At 45.3% G+C, this 10,412-nt stretch overlaps 1 protein-coding gene across 1 annotated transcript in view; it reads left to right on the plus strand.

The window, feature by feature from the left end:
- Positions 1–9,793, plus strand: part of ETFA (electron-transfer-flavoprotein, alpha polypeptide) — a gene marked incomplete at its 5' end in the record, with an annotated part of 25,568 nt that extends 15,775 nt beyond the window's left edge. The window contains 2 exons of the mRNA XM_010295399.1: positions 6,013–6,078; positions 9,632–9,793. Coding sequence (XP_010293701.1) covers positions 6,013–6,078; positions 9,632–9,793 — 228 coding nt within the window. The remainder of the gene's footprint in view (positions 1–6,012; positions 6,079–9,631) is intronic.
- Positions 9,794–10,412: the final 619 nt, after the last annotated feature.

A 10,412-nucleotide genomic window follows, 5' to 3' on the forward strand; every position in this document is an offset into this window, starting at 1 on the left:
GGGGGGCGGAATTGTTGTATGGCCCTGCTCTCCAGCAGACACCCTAACCACGCTTAAGAGTAATTACATAGCTTGGCTGATCAAAGGTTCTTAAAGTGAAAAAGAAACTGTAGTTGGGATATAGTTTAGTAATGTGTGCTTCTTGAATGGAACATATTCAACTGCATCAAAGTAGTACATACTAGATAATTGTTTGATATACAGTGTAATATAGATGAACTTGTGTTAAGCCAGAAAATACTTTATTGGGTTAATAGCTTCTAATTGGAAGGAATCTCTTGCGTCTTTTGATCTTTTTGAATCTTTTGAATCTTTCATTACAAAGATTTCTTTTTCATTTCATTGTCCTTTCACTTTTGCAAAGAAAATAAAATATCTGAGCTGCCTTTAAAAAGAGTACATGTGCCAAAGCGGTTTATTAAACTAGGCTGTTTAAAAGCATGCCGCTGGTAGGATGATAAATTGATGTACACTGAAGGTTTTCAGCATAAATCAAAAGTCGGTGTAGAAATCAATAGTAGCTGACGGCATGCTTGCAAAGTAACTACCTCGTCTTGTGTCGCACCTGTGGAAGATGCACAGTAGTCTGTTACAGCAGCAGGCATGGTGGTCCAGCAGGAAGGCTGCTCTAAGTCACTGTACGTTGCAACTAAAAACCGGTCTTGCGGTTCTCTTAAGCAAATGTACCTTAACTGCCCCAAGGTAGCCTAAGGCATTTTTAAATATTCTCGTAAGTAAAAATGAAGTAATATTATATGCCATGAATTATTCTGTAAATAATTGGAAGGGTCAGTATGTACAGGAAAATAACTGCACTGCTCTATTGTCAATGACAGTCATCCACGTATAGCGCTCCCGTGACATTTATCCAAACGGCATGTAACTGGCTATGCGGATTCTGGAGCCGGTTGTGCAAATTTGTGCACGTGAAGTCTCATGGACTCGCTGTAGACGTTAAGCTGGATACATTTAAAGCAGAAATAAGGGTTTAGGGGATGGCTAAGGGGGATTTTTTTTTTCATTTCGATGATTAGCATACAATATGTTCCTACAAGACATACCGCGGTCGTGTTCTTGAAAGTTTGTGGAAAAAAACAATACTCGAGTCTAGAGCAATACTTTAAATAGCAAATGAGAAGTTGGATTCTTGATTTGGAATCTTGCCTTTAAATAGGATATATTTGGGACTTGGGTTTTTGTTTCTTTTTAGTGTTGTTGTGATGCAAATCTGTGCTTACAGACTTTGAGGCCTCTGTCAGGGCTCTGTCTCCCACTGGCGTCTTGCGGGCAGTTGTGTGGCAGGACAAATGAAAACGTTCTTGGCCTTTGTGCCAGTTTGCTGGCAGAATCGGCTTTGGCTGCTGCTTTGGCCCTTACGAGAAGCCTAACGGATACGTTACGTGCAGATGCTCCCGCCTTCACGGGTTCCCGATACTGACATACCAAGGCCTTTCTGCAGTAGCACGTCTTTAATTTAAGTACTTCCCGATTGTGCCTCCCTGCCCCCTTCTTCGTACGCTCTTTGGCTGTTTGGTCCGTTCAACTGCCGTGCTGCGTGTTCCCTCCGTTGTGCTCTTTCTTACCGCTAGCTCTCTTCTGTGGTGTCCCTCCCCTGTGCTGATGTCTGCTACCCACTTCAGACAAAATAAAGATTTGTGGCACGGGTGTGACATACGTACAGTAATTATTTCCTGTGTGAAATTAAGTTACTATGAGGGAAGACAATTGTCTGATCTGATGCTGTGCCCTTACACCACGAAAACTTTCACCTCCCTTGACGTTAATTGCTTTGGGGACTTCATTTTGTATTGGACGGTGCAGCGTGCCCCTTAGTACAGAATCCGTGTGCCATTTTGTTACGCCGTTCTCACGTGGCACGGTGCTGGCAGCAGCCCTTCGGTGAAAACCTGCCTGTGCACAAGTGCCGGGGATTTGATAAATGCCGCTCCGTGTCCTGGACTTTGACGTAAGTGCCCGTAATTGTAGTCTGTGGAGCAGCTGCCTGACGGCAGTAATTAGAGCTTCCGGGGATCCAAAAAGCAGGAACTTGAAGTTGGTGCAAAGTCATCTTTGTTGGCACCCGAGAGGTGCGATGCAGGCTCTGATCCATGCCGTTTTGTGCCTCGGCGTGGGTCTCCTGCTTGGACGAGCTCTGAAGAACCGAGATCTCCTTCCAGACCTTAATGCGCTCTCCGCTGCGATGGCAAGCGTGTCGCGTAACGCAGTTGGAAGCGACGCTGCTCTGTGGTACCGATCCGCTTTCTTTCTGTTTCGCTCCCTCGCTCGCTTCTTAGCGCTTGGGGCTACAGTCCTGACTTGGGACTTTGAACGTCAACACAGTAGAAATGATAGGACTCGGCAAAAGCCACGATAGAAGTTAATGTTTTCACGGGAAACTTCAAAACAAGGGCATTACCTTGAAAAGAACTTGAGAAGTCTGCATTTCTGAGTCCTTTATGACCTCTGGATGACCAGCTGGATTCTCTCCTTGGAGAGCACTAACAGTCCCGAATCTTTATCATTCAGACCTTGCGGGTCTGTCGTTTCCCTCTTACTAAATCGTAGAATAGATTTAAACTAATATTTAAGCAGTCCAATCTATTTTACAGTATGGAACTGTTGATAAGAAATGTGCTGCCCGACGCATTCTTTGTACAAAAACATTACTGAGGTGATCTGCTGTAAGCGTCGGAGCCTACTGAATGGTTACCTTAGCCAGGGAGCCAAAAGCACGTGACCTAGAAGGGCATGGCTTAGATGTGTAATAAAGGCTTTTTAGACGAGCCTGGTGATTTACAAATGTGCTTTTAATGAAACATCTTTGTCTTTCCCAGATATTTTAATAGAATATGTACATAGGCATCTGGCTCCTGGTTAGCTGGATTCTTTCCAAAGACTGAACTTCATAATGTTAAACAGACTGATAAGAGTATCTGGTAGTCTAGATGACTGGCACTTAATGAATTGCTCTAAAAAAATCAAATTACAGTAATGTGTTTTTTAAAAGAGCTTGTATGAAAGACTATATGATGTTAGAATAATTTCTCCTCCAACATCTGTTCTTTTATTTGGTATAATTAAATATATTCCATTCTTACCGTGAGTTCTTATATGGACATATTATATTACATTGCAGCTGTGGTTAAAATGGATTGACCTCCAATAGTAATCTACTCGATAAAATGCTATCGAGGCTGAGAAATGTCTGAGCGTCTTCAACAGCTGTGTGTTTTTGTGGAAATACATCGACTAGGTTCTGCGTTTGAATTTCAAAGCAAGGCTTTTTAATAGGAAGTACTGTGTTCCTGCTCTGTTTTCCCTCCCCTTTAATTTTTACAGGAGATAGCTTTTGTCGAAAAGCTTCATAAAGTTTCTTTATCTATTTCTATTTAAACCCCAGTGTAATAGGTGAAACCTGTAGCTGTAGAAACATCAAAAAGCAATCATCTTTTTTTCTTTAATTGACATACTGACTATCAGGCCTGTATGGAAGAAGCAGTCTGTATTTGAACACCTTCGTTTGCCAGCCAAGTCCTCTGTAGGTCTGTGCCTGTTCCGCAGCTGTGCTTTGTTCTGTCGTGTTTAGAAGCCGCTTAACTGTAATGGACATCTTCAGTTGCACAGGGATGAGATTTTTTTTTTGACCCTTTTACTGTCCCTGGCACCAAAAATAATTTCTAGAGTTAGATTTTTATGTTCTTAACTATGCACTAACCTTGGATTTTTTTTTAAAAGAGAAACTCTGTTAGTATTTGAGGTTGCATCTTTTCTAAGTGTGTATAACTACCACCTTTTAACTGGTTTTGACAGATGATCTCCTAACTAGTGTTGTGTGTTACAGTTTCCTCTTACCGAATCAGTTGGTGAAAAGTACCGTCTTTGGGTTTTTTTTCTGTAAAATTAGGTAGCTAAACAGTACGGGCTTGACTGGCACTTGGACTTGCGGTGGTGGGAAAACTGTCGCAGAGCTGCAAATATACTTGGTTTTGGATAGACTGTAGCCCGGGTGACTTTGGGCCCGAGGGAAAAAACCCCGCTTTTCTGCCGTGAGTTAAAACTGTCGCTGTAGATCTAGTTGCCTATCGATTTTCATCTATTTTGAATATAGAGTCTCTTTGGAGATGCTAGATCGGGAGCCCTGAAGCGTAGAGATCTACTGCGTGTTGGTGCCTACCTGGGAAGCGCATTGTTACACGTCCTCTGTAGGAGTTGGTAGTGCGTGGGGGAAGAAAAGCTTTAGGGCATATGAACATTGAGGGTTGGGATAAATAACAGAAACTATCGCTACAAGTATATATAGTGCGCTAGCCCGCTTCAGTATGTGAAATGTTCTAAGCTGCCGCATGGGATACTTTTTAAAGGTTTAAACACCTGAATCACAGAATCACTAAGGTTGGAAAGGACCTTCGAGATCATCGAGTCCAACCATTAATCCAGCGCCACCACGTTCCCTAAACCGTGTCCTGAAGCGCCACATCCACATGTTTTTTGAACACTTCCAGAGATGGCGACTCCACCACCTCCCTGGGCAGCCTGTTCCAATGCTTGACCACCCTCTCGGTGAAGAAGTTTTTACTACTATCCGGTCTGTCGCTGTAGATCTAGTTGCCTATCGATTTTCATCTATTTTGAATATAGAGTCTCTTTGGAGATGCTAGATCGGGAGCCCTGAAGCGTAGAGATCTACTGCGTGTTGGTGCCTACCTGGGAAGCGCATTGTTACACGTCCTCTGTAGGAGTTGGTAGTGCGTGGGGGAAGAAAAGCTTTAGGGCATATGAACATTGAGGGTTGGGATAAATAACAGAAACTATCGCTACAAGTATATATAGTGCGCTAGCCCGCTTCAGTATGTGAAATGTTCTAAGCTGCCGCATGGGATACTTTTTAAAGGTTTAAACACCTGAATCACAGAATCACTAAGGTTGGAAAGGACCTTCGAGATCATCGAGTCCAACCATTAATCCAGCGCCACCACGTTCCCTAAACCGTGTCCTGAAGCGCCACATCCACACGTTTTTTGAACACTTCCAGAGATGGCGACTCCACCACCTCCCTGGGCAGCCTGTTCCAATGCTTGACCACCCTCTCGGTGAAGAAGTTTTTACTAATATCCGGTCTAAACCTCCCCTGGCGTAACTTGAGGCCATTTCCTCTCGTCCTATCGCTGGTGGTTACTTGGGAGGGGAGACTGGCGCCCTTGTCGCCACAACCCCCTTTCGGGTAGTTGTAGAGAGCGATGAGGGCTCCCCTCAGCCTCCTCTTCTCCAGGCTGAACACCCCCAGTTCCCTCAGCTGCTCCTCATCAGACTTGTGCTCCAGACCCCTCACCAGCTTCGTTGCCCTTCTCTGGACATGCTCCAGCACCTCAGCATCCTTCTTGTAGTGAGGGGCCCGGACCTGAACACAGGATTTGCGGTGCGGCCTCACCGGTGCCGAGTACAGGGGCATGATCGCTTCCCTACTCCTGCTGGCCACACTATTTCTGACACAGGCCAGGACGCTGTTGGCCTTCTTGGCCGCCTGGGCACGCTGCCGGCTCATGTTCAGCCGGCTGTCAACCAGCACCCCTGAACTTCAGCTTTGTGCATTCTGTCTTATTTAAAGGATCCCGGAGGCTTCAAAGAAAGAAGCCTAGGTTTTCTCTTTAGGTAACTACATTATCCATTTGTAGGTTATCTTGCTTAATATTTGCACTGGCAGTCTCCACGGTCACGGGTAATACTGCTTGCCCTGTCCTCTAGCTGAGCAGTGTCTTACGCTTGATGCAGATCTCTTGTTTTCTGGTTGTGTGTTTTTTTTTGCCTCATCTCTCTTTGCCAGATGCTCCTGTGAGATCCTCCTTTTACGGTTACATTGCATCCCCAAGTGGGGAAGGGAACCAATCGTCAGCCGCCTTTGACGTTGAAAGCTACTGTCATGTGCATGTAACTGATTTTGGGTTAGGTTTGTGAGAGCTTACCGGAACTGTGTGCTGTGGGTACCAAAAATGTCTCTCTTTTGTTTTCTTCTAGGAACTTTATATTGCCGTGGGAATATCTGGAGCAATCCAACACTTGGCTGGGATGAAAGACAGCAAGGTATATAAAGATGGGCGTGCTAGAAAAGATTTTTGAGGAAGGGAGAGAGTTGACTTCCTTGCTTTTACATCAGTACTTTAGCCGGCTTTCCAATTTTTTTTAATGGTAAAATTGACAGTTTGTCTGCCGCTTTAAAACATGCTAGCCCTCTAAGCCTTGCTAAAAAAGATAGCGTGGCGAAACATCTCTCGCAGTAGAAAAACCGTTGCACTACAACCCGAAGTGGGAAGTAGAAACAGCTTACTGACTTTATTTAAAAAAGCAGCAAGGAAACACAGGTGCCTGCATTCTATACAATAGTTCCACTTGCGTTTATTTCAGAGTATGACACATTAATTCATGCATAACAATGTGCAGTTTGAATTATGAACTTAACTATTCCATAAAGTAAAAGCTGCCTCTGACATTCCTGCATTTAGCCATTCAAATGGAAACCTGTTATAAAATGGCAGTAAAACTTTAAAAGGTTTAACTCATTAGTTGCCAAAGGAAAGAACCTGAAATGGGAATTGCCAGGTTGGTCCGCAGTGGGGTGTTTGGAAAGAGGAGCAGAATCACCTGCTGAATCATGCTATCAAATGTCAAAAAGTGTAGGTTGTGCTGCCTCCCCGCAAGTACTTTTAGAAAAAGCGTGTTGTATGGTGTGTGTCCCCTGCTCCCCCCGCCCTGTTTCCAGGGCATGAACTTAGGCTTTCTGGCAGAAACCAAACCCAGAGCTTTGACTAGCGTACAGAACGGAGGAAAAGGTTTGCGAAACTTGACGGGCAGATCCTTCTGCGTAGCCAGTGACAGACTAGTGAGTTGATGTGCCTGGTGATTGTCCTCACAAGCCAGCCTGTGTGGTAGGATTTGTGCTTTCTTACAGCTTAGTTTCTTTTGCATATATTATTTAAGTATTTATGGGGGAAGATCATGTAAAGCCGGATTTGGGATACAGCACCCTTTTTGGGGCCTCGGTCTTCTAAAATCGGGGACTCAAGTGACATCAGCATTAGTCGACAGTGGAGGAAAACCAACCAAAATTAGGAATTAAGGATGAATGATGGGCAGGGATGAAGGTCACTCTTGAGAAGTGTGAGTAACAGTATCTGTAGCAGCGTATTCTCACCGGTCATGGCGGAACAGCGCCGCCGTAGTCTCTCCTACTCGCGGTGCAGCGACAGGGAGACGACGGGGACGGTCGGGCAGCGGCAGTCGGCGAGAGCGGCATCGATGCGGTGCTACTGCGGAGATCCTCGGCTCCCTCTGGACTCCGCTAGTAGCTGATGGGCCATGGTATTAGGCGTGTCTTTGTTTCGAGGCGTTTAGTCTCCAGCTGCGCTTTTGGGTGAGGGAGAAGATGGGCGGGTGGGATTAGTATCAGCTGTTGACTGAGAACTGTGTGTTTAAAGCTGTGTAAAACTTGATCTGACCCTGTTTGTATTTATCTCCTGCCTTATCTCAGTTAAGACTACCACCAGTACTGGGAACCTATTAAGCGCTAGAATTTCCTTTGATAGAGAAATACGGAGCAGCAGTATTGTCCTGCGCTATAACTGCAAAATCTTTGCTTTTTTGGCTTTTCCAGTGCTGTGTTTGGTATTTTGAGGTGTTCTTTTGTAGGAAATAAGGACAGATGAAATTTGTCACCGAGGTGCATCCTTGACGGTTTCATTTCTCCTATATATTGTAGTTTTTTCTAGTGTAAACACGTGTGTTGTAAAATTCAGTTTTACGTAGTGTGTTTGAAATGTCTTCTGCTCTCCCTTTAGCCATAGCCTACAGGTGTTGGACTTACTGAAAAGGTTCCGTTTTTACAAACGTAAAGAATTTGCAGCCACGGGAACTCCGTGGGAGCGTCCCCCGCCTTCGCTCGCACTGTGAATTATCTGGCATTGTGAACTCGTACACTTCGGGATACGTTTTCCAAAGCAGTCAGATGCTTTCTACCAAGTGAAATGTATAATTTATTTGTCCTTTTACAGCAAGGTAGCAAATGCGGCTTTTGAGGAGACCTGGAGAATTGTCGTTGCTTGCTTTCCTTATCTTTAATTCCCTTGTGAGGTAGTCACAAGCGTCTTTTCCTTCTAAGAGATTGAACTTGCAAAAGTTCTCTCGCAGGCAAGGTGATGCTTTTGCCTCTTACCGTGGAAAGTCTGATTTAGCCATGAGGTAGAGAACCAGATCTTATTAAAAAGTTAACTTCAGCTCACGGAGACGGAGGAAGGACTAGGCTGCCAAACTAAAGCGTAAGACAGTTTTGCGAGCGACTGGTGGTTAATTATTTTTGGGGTAAGGACAGAGCTGGCAGCCCCCAAGCTGCCTTCAGCCGGCCCTCGGCACTGGCCCCCGCGAACGGTTCTGGAAAGCACGGTAGGGCCTCAGAGCGTAGTTAAAGTCTTCATTGAGCTGGTAGCCTCTGGTACCGCAGCCTGCATTTAGCTTCTCGCGCTGTAGAATCGTCAGCGGAGGCTTTGCGTTTGCACGTGGGGTGATTGATGTGAAAACAATAAAACTTTGGCAAAAATGTGTCGGGGATTCCATTACTGGAATACTTGCAGGTCTTTGCTTATGACTTGGCGAGAGGGCAGCAGGAGCGCTCTGCTGTAGGTACTTCCTCCTCGCATATACCATGCGGTCCTTCTTTATAGCGAGTCACGGGATACAAACCACCTGGGAAGAAAAAGCATTTCCGCGTGCCTAAAAACACAGGCTTTGCAAACTTGTATCTGCGAGTTCCTGCCCCTAGGCGTACGCTACCGAGCTGTTAACTTTGTTGGACAGGTACATTCAGTGGAGGGAGTAAGAGAGACACACGTGAACTGTGGCTACCTGGCAATGGCAGGTAAGCGTATTAAAGAGCTGTCCTGAGGAGTCTTACTGCCTCGAGGCAGAGTTCACGGCAGCGGCGTGCAGGTGGAAAGGCGGTAGCAGACCGCCGTGGTTTAGACTCCTGCTTGGTTGTCACGAGCTGTCATCGTTTGGGTGGGTTTTTTTCCCCAGCCTTTATGGAGCGCGCCCTGTCCGGTTGTAGATTTTGATGTGGACGCATACAGTTATTTTGCTGGAGGCTGTCAGGGACATTTGCGGAACGATTTACCTGTATGAAAGAGTTTAATCCAAGATGGATGTTTTCTGGACAGGTGCGTTGGGATTTTGCTCCTGTGCGTTTTTCTTCTGTGTGACAAACTTAAAAGATATGTCCCAGAGTAAGTACCGAGGCCTTTAGGTGTGGCTGTATTGTAGTTGTTTTAAACGCTACCTCCGAGTTATTTCTGTAAGTGCTGTGGCTTCGATCTTGCAGATCCTCTTTTGTAGTAGTTTTTTTTCTAGACACTTTTCAACAGGGAAGGATAGCCCTGATGTATGCAACGAGCAGGGAGGGGGGGAGGTGTTTGGTTTTGAGGTGGGAGGAAGAACGTTTGTTAAATGCTGCGATCCGTTATCTTCTGCTTCTAGGGCCTTGGAGAGAATTTAGCCTGTGTTTCCTAGATTAGGCCTGTCGCTGTAGTCTGGCCCTAGATGTTAATTGAGAGAGAGATATATTAATGTGGCGCCTTACTGTTGCTTGCAGACCATTGTTGCTATTAACAAGGATCCAGAAGCTCCAATCTTCCAAGTGGCAGACTATGGACTGGTGGCGGACTTATTTCAGGTGAGGCTAAACTTGGAGATGTGCAGGGTTAACGGTTTTAGAGGTCTAATGATAGCTCAGATAGATGATACAATCTACTAAGTAGTGTTACAGATGTCTGCGTGAGGGTGTTTGCTTTGGGTTGTTTTGTTAGAAAGAATTGGCTTTATGATTGAATTGGCTTTCGGTCTCAAAATTGAATCCCTGCAAGCCGAAGCTATCGTGTGGGGAGTCAGCTTGCCTGTATTCTGATTTCCTGAATACGAACCATTTTGAGAAATAACTGCACGTAGGTGCTTATGTGGAATTTTAAGCTTTGTAATGTGTGAAAGTACAGAGCTGGCGTCATATTTAGGCTGCAGCAGGAGCTCTTACTTTTGCCTGGGCTCGCTGCCTTGCTGATGCCCACGAGAACTTGCGTTTCGCTCTGCTGCGAGCCAGCCTGTGTCCCTGTGGACAGAAGCTTTGCCAGCACTTAATGCCATTCCTGAACTAATGCCCGGGCGGCTCTGTGGACAGAAGCTTTGCCAGCACTTAATGCCATTCCTGAACTAATGCCCGCTGGCTCAGCGGTGAGCATGGGCCTTTTCCTAAGCCAGAGACCGAGTCACATTCTGAAGAAACACCGTGCAGACAATTTCCTTAATAAATTTTGTACGAATGCATTATTTCCACCTAATGGAAATGTAGCGCTCTTAAATAATTGAGAGGCTTTATTCAG

The sequence above is a fragment of the Phaethon lepturus genome, unplaced genomic scaffold (genome assembly GCF_000687285.1).
Source record: "Phaethon lepturus isolate BGI_N335 unplaced genomic scaffold, ASM68728v1 scaffold23689, whole genome shotgun sequence".
In the NCBI taxonomy this organism is placed as follows: Eukaryota; Metazoa; Chordata; class Aves; order Phaethontiformes; family Phaethontidae; genus Phaethon; species Phaethon lepturus.